At 33.1% G+C, this 22,616-nt stretch overlaps 1 protein-coding gene across 4 annotated transcripts in view; it reads right to left on the minus strand.

The window, feature by feature from the left end:
* Positions 1 to 22,616, minus strand: part of LOC127727975 (roquin-1-like) — a 56,260-nt gene that overhangs the window by 31,774 nt on the left and 1,870 nt on the right. For all 4 annotated transcript variants that reach the window (XM_052235111.1, XM_052235109.1, XM_052235110.1 and 1 more), the window contains exons 2-10: positions 20,195 to 20,578; positions 16,701 to 16,967; positions 15,369 to 15,544; positions 14,664 to 14,864; positions 13,694 to 13,826; positions 12,385 to 12,613; positions 11,336 to 11,515; positions 3,416 to 3,696; positions 1,940 to 2,244 (exon numbers count right to left, since the gene is read on the minus strand). In XM_052235111.1, coding sequence (XP_052091071.1) covers positions 1,940 to 2,244; positions 3,416 to 3,696; positions 11,336 to 11,515; positions 12,385 to 12,613; positions 13,694 to 13,826; positions 14,664 to 14,864; positions 15,369 to 15,544; positions 16,701 to 16,967; positions 20,195 to 20,540 — 2,118 coding nt within the window. In that variant the 5' untranslated portion in view covers positions 20,541 to 20,578. The remainder of the gene's footprint in view (positions 1 to 1,939; positions 2,245 to 3,415; positions 3,697 to 11,335; positions 11,516 to 12,384; positions 12,614 to 13,693; positions 13,827 to 14,663; positions 14,865 to 15,368; positions 15,545 to 16,700; positions 16,968 to 20,194; positions 20,579 to 22,616) is intronic.

Here is a 22,616-nt window from a genome sequence, read left to right on the forward strand (position 1 = left end):
GTTTTATGTGAGTTAAAACAAGCCACATTATTTGTACAATTGTGTCAAACAAGAATAAGTGATAGTTACAAATATTTTGGAACGAAATATTGTGGAAATTTACTGTTGTTCAGTAGTTTTCTTGAAATTTAAATGGTTAAACATTATATGAAATGTCTTGTATCAAAAAACATTAAGTTACCAAATGTTATTACTTAAAAAAAATTCCATAAACACACAAAATTTATGCCACTAAAACCCTATCAAGTCTCTTAAAAAAAAGAAGAAATTTGTAAACGAAGCAATTTAACTTACTTCATATTTAACCTTGCTTAAATAAAAAAATTATTTGGGGATTATTTTTAATCCCCAGGATTTCTTCAAATTTAATCATTAACTATGATTTGATTTCGTTTTTTTCTCCCTATAGTCAGGTAAAATTAATTGCAAGGTAATCATAAAAAATTTCTGTTGCGAAATAAAAAAAAATAATCTAAAAATTGTCATATTGAAAAACTGATATGAAATTAGAGATAAATATGATAATCCGCCCCCCCCCCCCCCCCCCCCAAGAACCTACTCTTACCCCCTGCCTGTTTTCCCAGATCTGATATGCATGAAATTAAAATGATCAAAGAAGCTATTCTCTCAACCCCATCTGATAGGCATAAAATATGAAGTAAGACATTATTTTAGTTCATTTTGTAATTTTGTAAAATTAAGAATGGAAATGGGGAATATGTCAAAGAGACAACAACCCGACCAAAGAGCAGTAGGCTGTATTCTACTCTTTTTAACTTAATAATTCACAAACATTTTGGCATACTGAATGTAATTGCAAGAATTGTTACTTCGCAATAGCCTATATCTCACCAGCATCGATAAAGAATGATATCATAGTGACATAGCGTTGTGTTTATGTAAAAATCAAGTTTTTTTTCTTATCTTAAACTAGTTTCAATATTGAAAATTCTTTTTATTTGAAATACTAAAATATATGCTAGGTCTATTATTTTTACAATAATTTCAATGAATTTTAAATATAGGTCTGTAAATCCTGTCTTTACCATTTCCTTCACTCATTTTCTCATTATTTTTTTAAATACTTATTTTCTGATTTAAGCAACCATATGTACAACAGAGCACTATCACAAATAAGGAAAAGTGAGGTGATGACCAAAAAATTTCCAGGAAAAACCCTGTAGAGATCATCATCCTCACTTAATCCTTTTAACATTTTAAAATGCATCTGTTATCAACCCTTGGTCGATTATCAGGAAATAAGCATATTTGGGTTAAAATAAATTGACTCATTTTTCATCGGTTTTCTTATGTACATTATGTTTTTCTACTACAAAAATGCCAATAAAGACAGGTTTTAATCTGTTTCAGATTTAGATAGTTTTATTTACAAAACAGTCAGTAAATTCCAACAATATTTTAACAACTACAGGCACACTTTTTTTGTTACCTATTCCTATCCTCTATATTCTGTTTCTTGACTTGAATTTTTCTTTTGTTGATGTGTTTAGGCTGCAAAGGAAAGTTTTTAACCGCCGATGCACTGGCATCAACATATCCCATACTTACCATTTCGCTGCAATGCCAGAAGATATTTCAAAGCTCTAAAAAGAAGGGTAACAGTAGGATCAACCTATCATTTTTTCAAATAAATTTCAAATAAAATAAATATTTTTTTATTTCAAAGGAATCACTACAGCATGATAAGAAAATATATCAAAGGAAAGATTCAAGAATTTTGTGCTTGACAAGAAAGGGGCAATAATCCCCCATCCATAAAAAAAAATCCAAATTTTATGGGAACGATGAAAAAAGTTTATTGCAAAAATATGCAAATAAAAGTAGTTTTAAAAAGAAATATGGAGGTTTCCATTTCAATTTTATGAATCAGTTTACCCTTACCCTTCAATTTAGAAATGTTGACTGGACAGTGACCTACCTGCCCGTGAGGAGGAACTAAACATCTGTGATCATCGGAGTGACAACAGAACTGCTGACCAGATGGATGTGGACCAATCATAAAAGGTTCAGCATAGGGGTTCAGGTTACTGTGAGCTTGCTGACACATGTCATAGGATATACAAGATCCAGGATATGGAGGTGGTGGTTGTTGTTGTGGTGGACATCGGCTAGCCATGTTGTACTCCATACCTGTTTGGTATGGACACTGTTGAGGTGGCATCATTCCATAAACTGGTGGGCGATAGCCTGGAGGCATTGTTTGATGCTGATAACATGTTGGACCTAAAAAAAAACTCTCCAGTTAAAAAATACAAGCACATGCATTTCATATTACATAAATTGATTCTTAATATAAAATATGAAGGCTATTTTAGAAAGAAACAAGAATGTGTCCATAGTACACAGATGCCCACTCGCACAATCATTTTCTATGTTCAGTGGACTGTGAAATTGGGGTCAAAACTCTTAATTTGGCATTAGAATTAGAAAGATCATATGATAGGGAACATGTGTACTAAGTTTCAAGTTGATTGGACGTCAACTTCATCAAAAACTACCTTGACCAAAAACTTTAACCTGAAGTGGGACAGACGGACGAACAAACGGACGCACAGACCGAAAAAAACATAATGCCCCTAGGTGGGCATAAAAAATACTTCTACCAAAGGAAGGTAGACAATTACATCATTTCAAAAGTAAACATAGTGGTTTACTGTAGCAGATACCAGTTTTGATGTTTTAGCAAATTCATCTCATACAAAATTGTTTAATGGTTATAAAATATGAAACTGCTTTATGTTGACTGAATATAATTTTTTGTTGTGGTTTTTAACAATTGGGGTTGACCTCAACTTTCATACAAACCATGCCTTGTGTTTTTGGGTATAGACAAGCCACAAATTTCAATGTTCAACAAAATGGAAAATGGAAGTTTTGTACAGACTTTGTCTGCAGAAATTCTCAAAACCATAAAATCAAGTTGATGAAAATAATTTTCCCTCACCACAACAAAATTTGAACTCCGGAAAATCAATAATCCACAGTATACATTTCTTTTAACATCATTTAAGAATGCCTTTTACATGAACAGATGATTTCAATTCAGCCTTAACTAAAATATTTTAGGGAACACTATTTACCCCTCCAAAAAAATTCCAATACAGTAAAACCTGTGTATAAAGGTCACCAATAGGACCAGAGAAAACTGGTCTTACAAGAGAGGTGATCTTTTAATTCAATTTCAAAATGCACAATTATTACTAAAAAGGGTCAAGAAAAGGTGACCCTATGTGGTAGACAGGTTTTTTGCTTCAAAGAGGTGTCTTTGAAAGCAGGTTTGATTGTAGCATTGTTTATAAACCCTTATACATGTCTACAATACTGGTGGCACCTAAGAAACAGAACAAATATTTCACAGCTTTAACATTTCAGCGAAAATGTGTAAAACATTTACCATAAGACATCATTCTTGGCATTGCCATCATAGGAACTGTGCTCTGACAAGTTTGGTAATACTCAGGAGGATAACAGCCTTGACTACGGTTCTGTGTAAATGATGAAACATGAGGTCCCATTGATCCAGTCATAGTCTGTATATGTGGTGTCATGGATGTAGGCACCATTGACGCTTGACTTGTAGAAATAGTCATATTGGTCATGGCTCCTGGCAAACATGATGGTTCATGTGTTACTGCTAGTTTCTGTGGAAGTCCAGAAGGGGATGTAATTGTACCTCTGAAAGAATTAAAGAAAAAAACTATGCAAGGGTTTTATTTTTTGAGATGCAATGGCTATCAATTCTAAATAAGCATTGTTTTATATGACAAAACTTAGTGCTTTTTTATGTATTTTTGAAGGGAAAAATTTAAAACAGGTCGGATTCATTTATTTGTAAAAAAAGTACATTTTTGTTCATCATGAGACCTTTCAAGTAAATTATTGATTTGTTCCGTACTTTTAATATTTAGTTAACAGTTGAAATTTGAAGTCACTGCAATAATATATAATGTCCAGGAATTATAAACACTTTAAAGTACAATCATATGAAAAAAAGATGTGGTATGATTGCCAATGAGACAACTCTCCACAATAGACCAAATGACACAGAAAATAACAACTATATGTCACCGTATGGCCTTCAACAATGAGCAAAGCCCATATCACATAGTCAGCTATAAAAGGCCCGGAAATGACAAATGTATAACAATTCAAACAAGAAAACTAGTGGCCTAATTTATGTACAAAATAATGAACGAAAAAACAAATATGAAACACAGCAACAAACGACAACCACTGAATTACAGGTTCCTGACTTGGGAAAGGCACACACAGAATGTGGTGGGGTTAAACTAATTTGAAGGCGCCAATCCTCCCCTAACCTGGGACAGTGGTGTAACAGTTCAACATAAGAACAAACTATAATAAAATGCTCCGCTGGGGCGCAGCTTGATACAACCGCAGAGGTCGAACCCTGAACAGTTGGGGCAAGTATGGACACAACATTCAAGCTTGATACAGCACTAAATTTGGATTGTAATTAAATGTTTGACACAGCATAGGTTTCTGACACAGAATGAATGTGGTCTAAGAACTTAAAAAATTTTAATTTACCTATTCAAACCATATAATTATTATTTGCTTTTATATATAAATCAGAAATAACCAATTTAAAATGGAAAATTTTAAAGAAAAAAAAGGAACCCCCCAAAATTTTTTGAACCCTTTTATGATTCATCACCCCCAAACTCAATCCCAGCCTTCCCTTTGTGGTATGGTACCTTGCAGTACAATTTCAGAGAGATCCATACACTTGAACACAAGTTATTGTCTGGAAACTAGAAAAATGCTTGTTTTTTGGCCCAAAATTCCTAAACATTTAGGGCAATTACCCCCAAACTCAAACCCAGCTTTCCCTTTGTGATATGGAACCTTGCAGTACAATTTCATAAAGATCCATATACACTTACACACAAGTTATTGTCCTGAAACTAGAAAAATGCTTGTGTTTTTGCCCCTTAATGGCCCCTAATTCCTAAAATTTTGAGGGAATTACCCCCAAAATCAATCCCAGCCTTCCCTTTTGTGGTATGGTACCTTGCAGTACAATTTCAGAGAGATCCATACACTTGAACACAAGTTATTGTCTGGAAACTAGAAAAATGCTTATTTTTGGCCCCTTATTCCTAAACATTTTGGGCAATTACCCCCAAACTCAATTCCAGCTTTTCCTTTGTGATATGGAACCTTGTAGTACAATTTCATAAATATCCATACACTTACACACAAGTTATTGTCATGAAACTAGAAAAATGCTTGATTTTTGCCCCTTTTTGGCCCCTAATTCCTAAAATTTGGAGGCAATTACCCCCACAATCAATCCCAGCATTCCCTTTGTGATATGGAACCTTGTGGTACAATGTCAGAGAGATCCATACACTTACACACAAGTTATTGTCATGAAACTAGAAAAATGCTTGTTTTTTGCCCCTTTTTTGCCCCTAATTCCTAAAATTTTGAGGCAATCACCCCCAAAATCAATCCCAGCATTCCCTTTGTGATATGGAACCTTGTGGTACAATGTCAGAGAGATCCATACACTAACACACAAGTTATGTCTGGAAGTTACAAAAATGCTTATTTTTGGCCCCTAATTCCTTAACTGTTGGTACCATAACCCCCAAAATCAATCCCCACCTTCCTTCTGTGGTATTGAACCTTATGGTAAAATTTCATAGAGATCCATTCACTTAAACTAAAGTTAGAGTGCGAAAACCAATGTGTCTTCGGACGAGGACGACGCCAACGTCATACCAATATAAGACCGCAAAAAAAAATTTGTTTGCTGTCATATAAAAATCAGTTGAAAAAGGCTTAACTCATCAGATGGATACAAATAGAAATACATCCAACAAAAGCACAAACGGGACGTGGACGGGTACTTGTACATCCCAACAACAAAAAGACACTTAGCACAGATCTGAGAGTACTCACAGTTACTGACAGCTAGTTCATGGGACAAAGATGATTTTCCCCCAGCTTGCATATCATATAAAGTTATAAAGGGACATAACTGAAGAACGGTAAAAGTGACGCTACCCAAATTTGTACTTGATCTAAGTTTTGTAGTAATAAGCATTGTGTATAAGTTTCATAACATTTGGTTGAGGCAAACTAAAGTTAAAGAACGGAAAATGTATTTAGATTTTTTATTTTGTGGGCCCGCTTTCAAATTGGTTCATATTGAGGTCAAAAGGGTCCAAAATTAAACTTTGTTTGATTTCATCAAAAATTGAATTATTGGGGTTCTTTGATATGCCAAATCTAACCGTGTTTTTAGATTTTTAATTTTGGGTCCCGTTTTTTAAATTGGTCTACATTAAGGTCCAAAGGGTCCAAAATTAAACTTAGTTTGATTTTAACAAAAATTGAATTTTTGGGGTTCTTTGATATGCTGAATCTAAACATGTGTTTAGATTTTTGATTATGGGACCAGTTTTCAAGTTGGTCCAAGTTGGGGTCCAAAATTAAACTTTGTTTGATTTCAACAAAAATTGAATATATGGGGTTCTTTGATATGCTGAATCTAAACATGTATTTAGATTTTAGATTTTTGGCCCAGTTTTCAAGTTGGTCCAAATTGGGGTCCAAAATTAAACTTTGTTTGATTTCAACAAAAATTGAATATATGGGGTTCTTTGATATGCTGAATCTTACCATGTATTTAGATTTTTTATTTTGTGGGCCCGCTTTCAAATTGGTTCATATTGAGGTCAAAAGGGTCCAAAATTAAACTTTGTTTGATTTCATCAAAAATTGAATTATTGGGGTTCTTTGATATGCCAAATCTAACCGTGTTTTTAGATTTTTAATTTTGGGTCCTGTTTTTTAAATTGGTCTACATTAAGGTCCAAAGGGTCCAAAATTAAACTTAGTTTGATTTTAACAAAAATTGAATTCTTGGGGTACTTTGATATGCTGAATCTAAACATGTGTTTAGATTTTTGATTATGGGACCAGTTTTCAAGTTTGTCCAAGTTGGGGTCCAAAATTAAACTTTGTTTGATTTCAACAAAAATTGAATATATGGGGTTCTTTGATATGCTGAATCTAACCATGTATTTTGATTTTGGGCATTGGACCATAATAGGTAAATTAAAAAAATTGTCGTCGTCGTCGTCGTCGTCTGGCGTCGTCCGGCGTCGTCCGAAGACACATTGGTTTTCGCACTCTAACTTTAGTTTAAGTGAATGGATCTCCATGAAATTTTACCATAAGGTTCAATACCACGAAAGGAAGGTTGGGATTGATTTTGGGGGTTATGGTACCAACAGTTAAGGAATTAGGGGCCAAAAAGGGGCCAAAAATAAGCTTTTTGTAACTTCCAGACAATAACTTGTGTGTAAGTGTATGGATCTCTCTGACATTGTACCACAAGGTTCCATATCACAAAGGGAAGGCTGTAATTGATTTTGGGGGTAATTGCCTCAAAATTTTAGGAATTAGGGGCCAAAAAAGGGGCAAAAAACAAGCATTTTTCTAGTTTCATGACAATAACTTGTGTGTAAGTGTTTGGATATTTCTGAAATTGTACTACAAGGTTCCATATCACAAAGGGAAAGCTGGAATTGAGTTTGTGGGTAATTGCCCGAAACGTTTAGGAATAGGGGGCCAAAAAGGGGCCAAAAATAAGCATTTTTCTAGTTTCCAGACAATAACTTGTGTTCAAGTGTATGGATCTCTCTGAAATTGTACTGCAAGGTACCATACCACAAAGGGAAGGCTGGGATTGAGTTTGGGGGTGATGAATCATAAGGGGGTTCAAAAAATTTGGGGGGGGGGATTTTTTTTTTTTCTTTTTTTTTTCTTTTTTTCCTTTTTTTTTTCTTTTAAAATTTTGCATTTTAAGTTGGTTATTTCTGATTAATATTTAAAAGCAAATAATAATGATATGGTAGGAGATACACACCAAACAGGATGTGTAAATTATTATATAATAAGTATTGTGCAATAGCAAGAAATTTTCAATTGCACAGTATTGCACAATTGCAAGAAATCTTCAATTGCACAGTATTGCGCAATAGCAAGAAATCTTCAATTGCACAGTATTGCGCAATAGCAAGAAATATCCAATAGCACAATATTGCGCAATAGCAAGAAATTGTCAATTGTACAGTATTGCACAATAGCAAGAAATATTCAATTGCACAGTATTGTGCAAAAGAAGATACTTCCTATAAATTGCTTATTTCTTGATCAATTTCAATGGGGTTTTATTCTTGAATTCTTGGGGTTCTTTAATATGCTGAATCTAACCAAGTATTAAGTTTTTGGATTTTGGGCCCCGTTTTTAAATTGGTCCACATTGAGGTCCAAAGGGTCCAAAATTTAACTTTGTTTGATTTCATCAAAAATTGAATTATTGGGGTTCTTTGATATGCCGAATCTAACCGTGTATTTAGATTCTTAATTTTTGGTTCCGTTTTCAAATTGGTCTACATTAAGGTCAAAAGGGTCCAAAATTAAACTTAGTTTGATTTCAACAAAAATTGAATATATGGGGTTCTTTGATATGCTGAATCTAAACATGTATTTAGATTTTAGATTTTTGGCCCAGTTTTCAAGTTGGTCCAAATTGGGGTCCAAATTAAACTTTGTTTGATTTCATCAAAAATTGAATTCTTGGGGTTCTTTGATATGCTGAATCTAACCATGTATTTAGATTTTTTATTTGTGGACCCACTATCAAATTGGTTCATATTGAGGTCAAAAGGGTCCAAAATTAAACTTTGTTTGATTTCATCAAAAATTGAATTATTGGGGTTCTTTGATATGCCAAATCTAACCGTGTATTTAGATTTTTAATTTTGGGTCCCGTTTTTAAATTGGTCTACATTAAGGTCCAAAGGGTCCAAAATTAAACTTAGTTTGATTTTAACAAAAATTTAATTCTTGGGGTTCTTTGATATGCTGAATCTAAACATGTGTTTAGATTTTTGATTATGAGCCCAGTTTTCAAGTTTGTCCAAGTTGGGGTCCAAAATTAAACTTTGTTTGATTTCAACAAAAATTGAATATATGGGGTTCTTTGATATGCTGAATCTAAACATGTATTTAGATTTTAGATTTTTGGCCCAGTTTTCAAGTTGGTCCAAATTGGGGTCCAAAATTAAACTTTGTTTGATTTCAACAAAAATTGAATATATGGGGTTCTTTGATATGCTGAATCTTACCATGTATTTAGATTTTTTATTTGTGGGCCCGCTATCAAATTGGTTCATATTGAGGTCAAAAGGGTCCAAAATTAAACTTTGTTTGATTTCATCAAAAATTTAATTATTGGGGTTCTTTGATATGCCAAATCTAACCGTGTATTTAGATTTTTAATTTTGGGTCCCGTTTTTTAAATTGGTCTACATTAAGGTCCAAAGGGTCCAAAATTAAACTTAGTTTGATTTTAACAAAAATTGAATTTTTGGGGTTCTTTGATATGCTGAATCTAAACATGTGTTTAGATTTTTGATTATGGGACCAGTTTTCAAGTTGGTCCAAGTTGGGGTCCAAAATTAAACTTTGTTTGATTTCAACAAAAATTGAATATATGGGGTTCTTTGATATGCTGAATCTAAACATGTATTTAGATTTTAGATTTTTGGCCCAGTTTTCAAGTTGGTCCAAATTGGGGTCCAAAATTAAACTTTGTTTGATTTCAACAAAAATTGAATATATGGGGTTCTTTGATATGCTGAATCTTACCATGTATTTAGATTTTTTATTTTGTGGGCCCGCTTTCAAATTGGTTCATATTGAGGTCAAAAGGGTCCAAAATTAAACTTTGTTTGATTTCATCAAAAATTGAATTATTGGGGTTCTTTGATATGCCAAATCTAACCGTGTTTTTAGATTTTTAATTTTGGGTCCTGTTTTTTAAATTGGTCTACATTAAGGTCCAAAGGGTCCAAAATTAAACTTAGTTTGATTTTAACAAAAATTGAATTCTTGGGGTACTTTGATATGCTGAATCTAAACATGTGTTTAGATTTTTGATTATGGGACCAGTTTTCAAGTTTGTCCAAGTTGGGGTCCAAAATTAAACTTTGTTTGATTTCAACAAAAATTGAATATATGGGGTTCTTTGATATGCTGAATCTAACCATGTATTTTGATTTTGGGCATTGGACCATAATAGGTAAATTAAAAAAATTGAAGTTCTTAGACCACATTCTTTCTGTGTCAGAAACCTATGCTGTGTCAAATATTTAATCACAATCCAAATTCAGAGCTGTATCAAGCTTGAATGTTGTGTCCATACTTGCCCCAACTGTTCAGGGTTCGACCTCTGCGGTCGTATCAAGCTGCGCCCAGCGAAGCATTTTATTATGTTTATAAAGGGGCATATAACTAAAGAACGGTAAAAGTGACGACACCCAATTTCGAACTTGATCTGTGTTTTGTGGTAATAAGCATTGTGTATAAGTTTCATAACATTTGGTTGAGGCAAACTAAAGTTAGACAACAGAAACCAACTTTGGGACGTACAGAAGTACGGATGGACGGACGTATGTACAGACGGACAAGGGTAAAACTTAAGGCCCCCTCCGCTACGGGGGGGGGGGGGCATAAAAAATCATGCATCTTAGACTAAATTATTAATCAGTACACATCCAACATCCTATGGATTTAGTGTAAAGACGTCATAAACAGTCAAGAGAAAAACATTACCTTGTGTTTGTCATGTTTGTCATGATATGATTTTTATGTAGGTGTAATGAATACTTCATTAATTGAGACAACAAGTAAAACTGTGAGCTACTGCTCACTAATGATTCCCCCACTTTAAGAATTCAGTAAACAGGAAGTTCAAGAACACAGTGTAGCATGTTCTTATGAAGCCTGATAACAAAATTCAGGAAACTCTTATTTGTAGATCCCAAGAACAATTCCATAAAATTTCATACACAACCATTATGTTTTAAAATATATAAGTATTCTGCAAACAGGAAGTTGATGAGAACTCATTCTGAACACATATTATACAGTCAAGCATGTTTACATAAGGGCGAAAAAACATTTCAGAAAGCTCAGATCTGTGGTTCACATGAAAAATATGACAGAAATTTTATGTGACGGACCAACAGACGAACATACAGGTAAAACAGTGTAACCCCTCACTTTTGAAGCAGTGGTATATTAAGAAGAAGTAATGCAAACCTCAACTTTTTATGTTTAACTTTTCAGTTGTATTTAAAATATAACAAATATCTTAAAACACTGTTTAATTAATTACAATAGATTTTATTCCTTGGTTACGTCCAAATGCCCAACACTTTTGGTATAACTGTATTTCAAAAACGAATTTCTAATAAATACAACTTACTGTTTATCAGTTGAAATCGTGTCAATACTGCTTCCAGACTTTGATATTTCAGCTGCCAATAGCTTCTCAGCTGTAGTTTTTGTAACACTTTCCAATGCTAACTTTTCTTTAGGTGTTAAAGCTGATGTTGTTGTTGGTAAAAATTGTCCTTTTCCTAATCTTTTATTTCTGGCTCTATATCTGAAATAAGACAAAACATGCCAACCTGTTTATACACATTCTTTACTCTTCTAGATACTACATTTAATTTTTCAATGTTTAAATCATATTGAAAACTTTCAGCCATAAACTGTAGTCTCAACATCTATATTCAAAGGGTACAAATGTATTATCATATTAAAACCTTTCAGACATAAACTGCAGTCTCAACATCTATATTCAAAGGGTATTATCATATTAAAACCTTTCCGCCATAAGCTGCAGTCTCAACATCTATATTCAAAGGGTATTATCATAATATAACCTTTCAGCCATATGAAACTGCAGTCTCAACATCTATATTCAAAGGATCTTATTAAAATATTAACTTTCAGCCATAAACTGCAGTCTCAACATCTATATTCAAAGGGTATTATCATATTATAAACTTTCAGCTATAAACTGCAGTCTCAACATCTATATTCAAAGGATATTATCATATTATAAACTTTCAGCCATAAACTGCAGTCTCAACATCTATATTCAAAGGGTATTATCATATTATAACATCTCAGCCATAAACTGCAGTCTCAACATCTATATTCAATGAGTATTATCATATTATAACCTTTCAGCCATAAACTGCAGTCTCAACATCTATATTCAAAGGGTATAGCCAAAAAGGAAGAAATAAGACCATCATAATAAAAATCCTTAATTGAATTATTACCAAAAATGGTAAAATAATAATCCTGTCCTACAATTTTTCAAAAAAGTTGTATTATTCTAAAGGATTTTTTCATAAGGCCCTAAACAGACTTTAATGAAAGCCTTAACAGAATCTGTGAAAATAACAATGATATGTATCACTTTAGAATAAACAATTTTACAAACATTCTTCAAATACTTACTTTTCAAGCTCGTCTTGTGAATGAGCAAAAGTGCAATTTCCACCTCTTGGACATGTTCCCCTCTGTACCAAATCACGACACATACTCGTCTTATATCTGAGATTGGGTAAAGTTAAGATCTCCAAATGTTTAGAACCATTACTTTGTATGAAATCTATAAGTCCTTGAACAACAGTCTTGATGGCTTTCATAACAGCTTCCAGATTCTCCCATGACGGTGAGGGTGCATCTAAAAAGGTATGTGTACATTTATAACACTGGTATTTACCACATCATAAAATAGTGTAATTAATAATTAGTGTTTCCTGCAGTTTTTGAAAAGGGCAGATTATTTTTTTCTCTTAGCATGGTTGACTACCATTTAAGGACCCTCTTTGTGTAAAGAAGGCACCCATTTTTAGACTATTGTCTTTTTTTTCATCTAATTCTGTGGGATTTTTTTTTATTGAAATGATGTTGATGAAAACTATATCAGCTATCCTCTGAACTTTGATTTAATTTTATTTAACAACAGTAAAAGTGAACGCAAACTGACACCAATCCTCTGTCTCAACTGACTGAATAGTTAAAGTGGTATACTTTAAATGAAAACATAAACAAACAGCTGATTCTTTACGCAATATTTATCCCATGCATTATAAAATTAGAACTCAAATAATCGCCTGGTTCTCTTTAAAATTGTGTACATTTTAAATTCATAGAGGTACACAGTTAATTTTGTCCTTATTAGATTTTATCATGAACCATATTTGTACTCGGTTGTTTCAAAAGTGTTCAAACATAATTAATAAATAAAATGTCAAAATATAATGGAGAAGGGGCATGGCGCCAATTTTTTTTCTAAAAAGGGCAGGGCGTCAAGAAAAAATGGTAGCGCAGCATACCACGCCAAAACCTCCTGTAGGAAACACTAACAATTCAAAGTAATCATGCTTTTGAAAACATGTACTATTAGCAAAATAATAATGTAATTCCAGATTTTATACAGTGTTCATGTACATCTTTCCTAAAAAAATTCAAGAAATTTGAGACAATTTTTTTGAAATTTTCTACCATCTGTTTTAATTTTCTTGCAATACCTGAAATCTCAATAGTTAATATCACATTCTTGTCCATTGTTCAACAATTGCAAAAATACATGTATGCAAAAGTTTCTGAATTTATAGTATTTAAGGAATGATTAATATCAAACAGGAAAACCATGACTTCTCCCTATTTGGCTGCTAGGTAATGACACTTCTCCTTAACTTTTGAAGTGTGTTGACCCCTTATTACCACCTGCTTCCTAAACTGTTGAATTACAACTTACCAGGATTGGGATCAACACTGGCCAGGAACTCTAAATGTGGATGTAATCTTTGTAAACCGCATGGATCACCAGTTCTTTGTAACGTTATTATCAGTTCGTTGACACTCTGAGAAAATGACTGTGGCGTCTGTAACTGTAATGAAAGTAATATTTCTTTAAACTTTTTGAATTTTTGCTCTAAATTGAAGGTCTCACTGTGATTTTAAGATGAAGAGCAGCAATAAGAGAGCTGTTCCTTTCCTTTGGAGTAAGTGACAGGAGGACTTTTGTGTCAGGAATTAATACACATATCTTGTCCTTTCCATTTAAAAACAGAGGATCCATAAAGTTTATACTTACTTCAAATATAAGTCATAAAAAAGTTGGATCCTTTGCCTTTTATAAATGTATAAATTATGTCATGGTGATGTTAAAGGATGTACTAATTATGTCATGGTGATGTTAAAGGATGTACTAATTATGTCATGGTGATGTTAAAGGATGTACTAATTATGTCATGGTGATGTTAAAGGATGTACTATGTAAGTAAGCTTAACAGTTAACAGATGTTTTATTTATACTGTACTTAATTTGCATATTTCCATCCATATTTGCCTTATGGATAAGTGATTTCAAGGGCAGGATGTCGTGTGTTCAAATCTGGACTGGGTTAATTCAAAGGCTTAAAAACTTATCAGCTCAAATTTTATCCTGAAATTCTCTTGCTAGATATTAAGCATCCTTCAATAACTTTCAATTTCCATGAAAACTAGCCTCTGTGTCTGGCTAATAATGCATTTTTTTTTTACATTATTCTATATTTATAAATGTATATCTTTTTTATGTCATTTTTAACAATTCTTCAATTTCTGGATATAATTATTTAAACATTAATTTTAAAACTTATTATTTTGCACTGATTATTTCTAAAACCACTATTCTATATTCCATTATCCATTTACATATTCAAAACAATAATGAAGACATGTACCTTGTCGATAATGGACTGCATGTGTGATTTATGACTGGTATCACCATATAACAACGACGACCACTGGTCAGGAGCAATGCGCAATCCTGCTTCCATGGCTATTTGTACTATTTGTGAGTCATGTTCTCTCCTTAAAGCTTCATAAGATCTAAATTCTTCCTTCAACTGCATTAATGATGATTCTTCATCTCTTTTTGACACCTAAAAAAGGGAAATGGAAAGTTTAGTTTTTTTTTTTAAAGTGTCATCAAGAAGTACTTTGCCTCTCTTTTGAAGTTAACAGAAATCACAAATTCCGAAAAACCTGGCGAGTTTTTTATTGTGATGCAGATACATACAAATAACAGTGTGGATTCATTTATTTTCGTGAGTACCAAATTTTGTGGATTGAGGAAAACTTGGATATTTGATCTGCAAACATTTGTTTCTATGAAAAATTTGAAATTCGTTAAACGTTCAATTTTGTGGTTCCCCTGTACCCATGAAAACTGATTTCCAACAGATAATATTGAATCTACAGTAGATAACTATTGGACCATATCCGTCATCAGACTATAATCTGACTAAAAACAAATAACTTGGAGTAGAAATTTTGCATTACAAGCCCATTAATAATTGGAAATATAAGTAAGTGTCTTACATTTGGTCTCAAATGGCTTTTAATTTGATTTATTTATGATACAAAAACTGTGACTGCATATTTACCTTAAAACATGAGGCTCTATACAAGAGTTGGACTACATGACCAATAGCTGTTTTGGAAGCCTGGGGATAGTGTTTCTCCAACCTCTGAACAACAAACAGAACAAGGACTTTTCTAGATAGAGCAGATCCATCTTCTAAGGCTAAAAGTATCAACTTTAAGACTTCTTCTTGCATAGCTGAAAAACAATTAAACTGGATATCATTTTCTCACAATATTGAAATTTCTCTATCAGCTGTATGTGAAATACTATATGTTATTCGAAAATATTATCAGAGCAATTAACTTGCTTCATTTTTAGGGGTATAATTTCAAAAATGCTCATGCATAGTTTGTTTTTCTTCAATTTAAAAGCGTTTCATATTTTTCATAAACTACCGTAGAAAGGCTTGTATAGTTCGCAGTGGTACATAGTCCGCACCCCCTTCTCCCCACGAAATTTTAGGTAAAAAAACTTTTTGTAACTGTTAGAAAAGGTCTAATGAAACTCCGGTAATTTCAAATCCTGTGCGGTCGTTTGCAGTATTTTCTTGGAAAAACCTGTTTTCCATCATCAAACAGAAGCTGAAACTGCTTGCAAATGATTCTAGAACGCTTCATGATTGTTAAAATAAGTTTAATTCGCTTTAAAAACAATTTAGAAACTTGTGTATGTTTAAACAGGAAGTTTAAAAAGCACGTGTAAAAGAAGAAATTAACCGGTGAGAGTCGAAATCCGTACATAACAGATATCACTATAATACGACTTTGAAAGTAAAACAGTTCCATCCTTTTGTAAAACAGTCTTTAATATATCAATCACATTAATGTTTGAAGGGTCTTAAGCTAATACAAACCATATTAGTCAGTATGAAACACCAAAACGGAACGAACAATAACCGATTACGTTTTGTAGTTTACAAATTCTAAGCTGGTTTACGGTTGTCTTTTTCACTATGTTTGTATCGTTTCAATCAAGCAGATACCAGTTTATTTCAACCAATACATTGAAAAGAAACGAGAAATTTGTATATTAAAGGTTTAGTTTTTATATTTATCAGTATTAATTTGATATTGAATAGAAATAACTTATTAATATGGATGAGTTAAAATTATTAGTTTGAAAAATGATAAGAGCGCCCTCTACAATAGAAATAACAAAGATGGCGGAACGTAAACAAACCACCTCGACCGCGAATTTGAAATTTTTTTCTGATTTCTTGCTTATTGTACTCTATAGTCCGCACCCCGTCTGGAAGGTCCAATTTTGGAGAATAAAACCGCGGACTATACAAGCCTTTCTACGGTATTGAAATATATATTTTAGTTATTTTTCAATGGAAGGAATTTTTTACCTGGACCAAGAAACTGACATCCCCTAGCTCGTACTGCTGCCCATAGATTAGCTGACAGTTGTTGAGGATTCTGATGCTGTAGAATCAGTTCTGTCACTGTTCTTTCTCCCAGAGAACGAGCTGCTCGTATTGCTCGAGCTCTCCCTTCATCTTCAACCAGTTGGCAGTTTACTAGCGTTACCAGCTTGCGTTGCATTGGTCGACTTAAAATGCCATTGTTTGGTTCACCATTACTAGAAGGACATGTAGTGTTCAACTTTTGGTCAGCTACAATAGAAAACAAGAAATGCACACATTGCAATTAAGGAATGATTTGATCATTTATAACACATGTAATATGAAGACACCATTCAGTCATTTGGAAATATTTAACATCTATAAAATACAATTCGGAATTTTTTTTTCAATGCTTTTTGTGTTTTGTCTGCATGTTTGATTTTTTTCATAAGAGTGGATTCACCTTTATAAGCATGATAATCAACATTTTTCTTAGTGCTTATTATCATAAACTGAAAATAAATGTAGATAGTGTCCACATGTGGACATAGATGATGCCCCCGCTTGCATATCATATAGTTATAAAGGGACATAACTGAAGAACGGTAAAAGTGACGCTACCAAAATTTAAACTTGATCTGAGTTTTGTGGTAATAGACATTGTGTGTAAGTCTCATAACATTTGGTTGAGGCTAACTTAAGTAGAAAACAGAAACTAAAAATTCAGCAATTTTTCTATTTGTAAACACGCATAACTCTAGAAAAGTTGTGTATAAGTTTTATAACAATTGATTGAGACAAACTAAAGTTAGAGAACGGAAACGAAAAATTCAGCAATTTTTATGTTTATAAAGGAACATAACTCAAGAATGGTAAAAGTGTTGCCACCAAATTTCGTACTTAATCTGTATTATGTAGTAATAAGCATTGTGTATAAGTTTCATAACATTTGGTTGAGGCAAACTAAAATTAGAAAACTTAAACAAATAAAATGCTCTGCAGGGCGCAGCTTGATACGACCGCAGAGGTCGAACCCTGAACAGTTGGGGCAAGTATGGACACAACATTCAAGCTTGATACAGCTCTGAATTTGGATTGTGATTAAATATTTGACACAGCATAGGTTTCTGACACAGAATGAATGTGGTCTAAGAACTTAAAATTTTAAATTGGACATTCACCTATTATGGTCCAATATCCAAAATCTAAATACATGGTTAGATTCAGCATATCAAAGAACCCCAAGAATTCAATTTTTGATGAAATCAAACAAAGTTTAATTTTGGACCCTTTTGACCTCAATGTGGACAAAGTTGATAACGGGGCCCAAAAATCAAAAATCTAAATACATGGTTAGATTCAGCATATCAAAGAACCCCATATATGTGTTTTTTGGCCCCCAATTCCTAAACGTTTCGGGCAATTACCCCCAAACTCAATTCCAGCTTTCCCTTTGTGATATGGAACCTTGTAGTACAATTTCCGAAATATCCGAACACTTACACACAAGTTATTGTCATGAAACTAGAAAAATGCTTGTTTTTTGCCCCTTTTTTGGCCCCTAATTCCTAAAATTTTGAGACAATTACCCCCAAAATCAATCCCAGCATTCCCTGTATGATATGGAACCTTGTGGTACAAATTCAGAGAGATCCATACACTTGAACACAAGTTATTGTCTGGAAACTAGAAAAATGCTTATTTTTGGCCCCTTTTTCCTAAACGTTTCGGGCAAATTACCCCCAAACTCAATTCCAGCTTTCCCTTTGTGATATGGAACCTTGTAGTACAATTTCAGAAAGATCCATACACTTTCACACAAGTTATTGTCATGAAACTAGAAAAATGCTTGTTTTTTGCCCCCTAATTCCTAATATTTTGAGGCAATTACCCCCAAAATCAATCCAAGCATTCCCTTTGTGATATGGAACCTTGTGGTACAATGTCAGAGAGATCCATACACTAACACACAAGTTATGTCTGGAAGTTACAAAAATGCTTATTTTTGGCCCCTAATTCCTTAACTGTTGGTACCATAACCCCCAAAATCAATCCCAACCTTCCTTTTGTGGTATTGAACCTTATGGTAAAATTTCATAGAGATCCATTCACTTAAACTAAAGTTAGAGTGCGAAAACCAATGTGTCTTCGGAAGACGACGACAACGACGCCAACGTCATACCAATATAAGACCGCTAAAAATTTTTGCGGTCGTATAAAAATTTGTACTTGATCTTAGTTTTGTGGTATTGAATATTGTGTATAGGTTTCATAATGTTTGGTTTGGGCAAACTTAAGTTACAGAATGGAAACTAAAAATTTTGCAATCTTTCGATTTATAAAGGGGCATAACTCAATAATGGTTAAAGTGACACGACCCAAATTCAACTTGATCTGTGTTTTATCAGTGGAAGTAAAAATTAAACATTGCATTGTATAAAGCATTGATTGTAGTTGATTCAACTATAATCATTGACAAAGGAAGATAACTCCAATTTTAAATATTTAGAAGAAAATAAAAATTTTGCAATTTTTCCATTTATAAAGGGGCATTACTCTAGAACGGCTAAAGTGACGCCACCAAAATTCAAATTTGATCTGTGTTTTGAGGTAATAAGCATTGTGTATAAGTTTCATAACATTTGGTTGTGGCAAACTTAAGTTAGAGAAGGGAAACTAAAAATTTAGCAATTTTTCCATTTATAAAGGGGCATAACTCTAGAACGGTTAAAGTGACGCCACCAAAATTCAAACTTGATCTGTGTTTTGTGGTAATAAGCATTGTGTATAAGTTTCATAACATTTGGTTGAGGCAAACTCAAGTTAGAGAACGGAAAACAATTTTGCGGCGTACAGACGGACGTACAGTGTTCGTACAAACGGACAAGGGTAAAACTTAATGCCCCATCTGCTACGGCAGGGGCATAAAAATAAAGGTGTACACAGACCAATCATGAATAAAAGTACAGTACACGCACATTGATTTAATCAAACCTAGTGTAATTTACTTATCATTAATCTAACCGTTGGTGAATTGGGGTGATAAAAGACTTACAATTTTGTTTTCTTATTTAAAGAACATATTTCAGGGTGAATCACCCATAATCATAATCACCAAGAACAGATGTGCATATGTAGTGAAATTTGTAACAATATTTTTGAATTTTTAATACAACACAATCCTAAAAAAATACAAATCCTGTGTCCAAGCATTGTTTACAAGGATCTGAAAACACTCCTTTCTACTTTCTGTTTTAAAGACCTTTCAAGATCCTCTGGTTTTGTCAGAATGATACACACCTTCAAAAATTTAAAAACTGAAATTTCCTTGGCTGGTATAAATTATTTCCAGAACAGAAAGTAAAACTGTGTGTTGTCAGATGTTTGTAAGCAAAGCTTGGACACAGGATCTGTATTTTATTTAGATTGTAAAACAACAGAAACTAATCATGCTAATTGAGGCTGGCAATATTTAAATATTCCAAAAGTTATTTTACCTGCACTGACAGGTTTCAAATGAAGGGCTAGCTCTTCTATACAACGTTTAGATGCATTATAATGTTTGACGTGATCTGATATCCCCTCTGATGGTAGTGTGTCAGTATCTGGTACAGCTGCACCAACCAACTGCAATAAGGCGTAATTAACAGGCAGCTCACTGATATCCTTTGCTATCGTGTTCTGGTCAAAGGGACATCGCTTCTGAGGCAAATTGCACAAGCATGTTCTACATACTGTATGACCACATGCTAAACTTATTGGTCTATGGTGTCCTTCATCAAAAACATGGAAACAAACTTGGCAGGACAAAAATTCTGTCCACTGCGGGATCTGTATAGGCATTATTACACCTCTTTCTTTCAATTAACTAAATAATAGACCTGAAATAATAAGTTAATAAAAAATAGTTTACATTTATAAGAGCTTTGTAAAATTTATTTTATTTTGAATCAAATTCATAACTAGTTTGTTAGCTTCATTCACAACTTTTCTAGACCCTAAACAAGTTTGAGACGGATGTATTGTATTGACAGTTTTCTATAATATTGTCTGCCAGTCTCTGTTATGCATTTTTTGTAAACTTTTGCAACAACAAGCCCAACACAACACTCATTTTTTTTCTTAAAAGATTCTAACCTCTATTTTTTTTAGACTCAATAGTAATTTTACAATGGCTTAGCGTGAGGAGTGTATTGACCACTAGATACTTTAGGGGTTTTTTTTGTGTGGAAAAATAAGCATGCGTAGGATATTTCATGGTGCACATATTGATCATGTAAAAGTCAACATTTTCCAAATGAGTGAAATATCATCTGGATGAAAGTTACTGTTCTTCAAAAAATAATTTCAGGAGTCCATTTACATGAATGTGTGCACCATGAGATCAATTTTCCATCCTTAAAGGATAACCATAAAACAGCCTCTGTTTTTACAATAAAAAAAAATTATGACACGCGTAAGAGTGGCATTGGTTTATTTTGTTAAAATAATTTCTTCCAAGATATTTCAAACGAAAGTTGGCAGGTATACGGTCTTTAAGTGTGTATAAAACGCACCCATGCATAGTACGTACCCCCTTTTTCACCCTTGAAACTTGAGAAAAAGGTTTCTTTTTATGCTTTACACGCAGGGATTTTCTAGAAAAATCCCAAATTGAAACTCAGTAAAATGCGTCCATTGAAAATGGTTTCTTTTTCAGAGACAAATTAAACTCCAGTCCAGGTTGATTACAGGATAGTGAAAACATTGTTGCAGAATAAATAACTTAGCAAACGATGTTTGATTCTTTGTTGTTTGCATAGATGTGACTGATTGAGAACAACAGGAAGTGTTAAATCGGGAAGTTGTTTAAATGCAAATCGTAGTCGGTGAATCTTGTACGGAATACAGATTCATTACCAATATTCTTAAATACACAATAAATAAATAAATTGTAATATTTATGTTGATATATTATTGCTAAAATAAATACTAATCTCTGCGAATTTAATTTATTGTTTGTTGGTACTCATTGAATCGTTTAATAAGGATTATCACACTCTTAGTGAATATCAATTAGGAAGTCTAATCATTGTCAAAACAAATCAATTGACAGTTTAATTTTATTCCTTAAAATCAAATTCATACAGTTTACAAGATGTCATTGACATGTCTGCAATTACTATTTGTATGCAGGTTTTTAAAAAATTTTACATAGTAAAAACATGTTTAAAATCATCACTTTATTCAACTTTAGGACAACCGTTAAAAGTCACATTACATGTGATCACCTGATACTACGAAATAAAAAAAAACAATGGCGGTTGCTATCATCAAACGAGCGTGTTTCATTCAATTTTCATACATTTACCATCTGTATTCCTTGTTAGAACATGTATACAAAGTAAGTAATAAACTCGGGAAACACCTACACTAATTTGGCCATTGACAAAAGTCCTTCATCTCTAATTTGGACATGATCAAACGCAACTTCCAGGCAGCAACAGAGAAACGCAAAAAACAACTACTAAAGCATGTAAATGATTTTTATTTGCATATAACATTACAAATCAGAAACAAGAAGGTACAAATATACATGTACAACATAACAACAATCATTTTTATGCTACGTAAATATTTTCCTGCAGACCACCTGGTTTCTTGGTTGGAATTCGGCCTGAAAAAAAGTCAAAGAACAGTGTAGCCATGCATAATACGCAACCCACTTTTCAGAAATCATTCCCAGGGTAAAAACCTGCAGTGTTCTCCATTTTTCACTAATGTAAGGTGGGTGTTGTGAAAAAATCACTTGCAACCGGTTGTTTTTTTTTGTTTTAACATTTCCAACCGGGTTTTTTACTGTTGGAGGGGGTCACAAAAAGAAGGATTAGTATTGTATACACATTTAATAAAATTGAACTGTTCTTCTGCTATCACTGC

The sequence above is a fragment of the Mytilus californianus genome, unplaced genomic scaffold (genome assembly GCF_021869535.1).
Source record: "Mytilus californianus isolate M0D057914Y unplaced genomic scaffold, xbMytCali1.0.p SCAF_2, whole genome shotgun sequence".
NCBI lineage: Eukaryota > Metazoa > Mollusca > Bivalvia > Mytilida > Mytilidae > Mytilus > Mytilus californianus.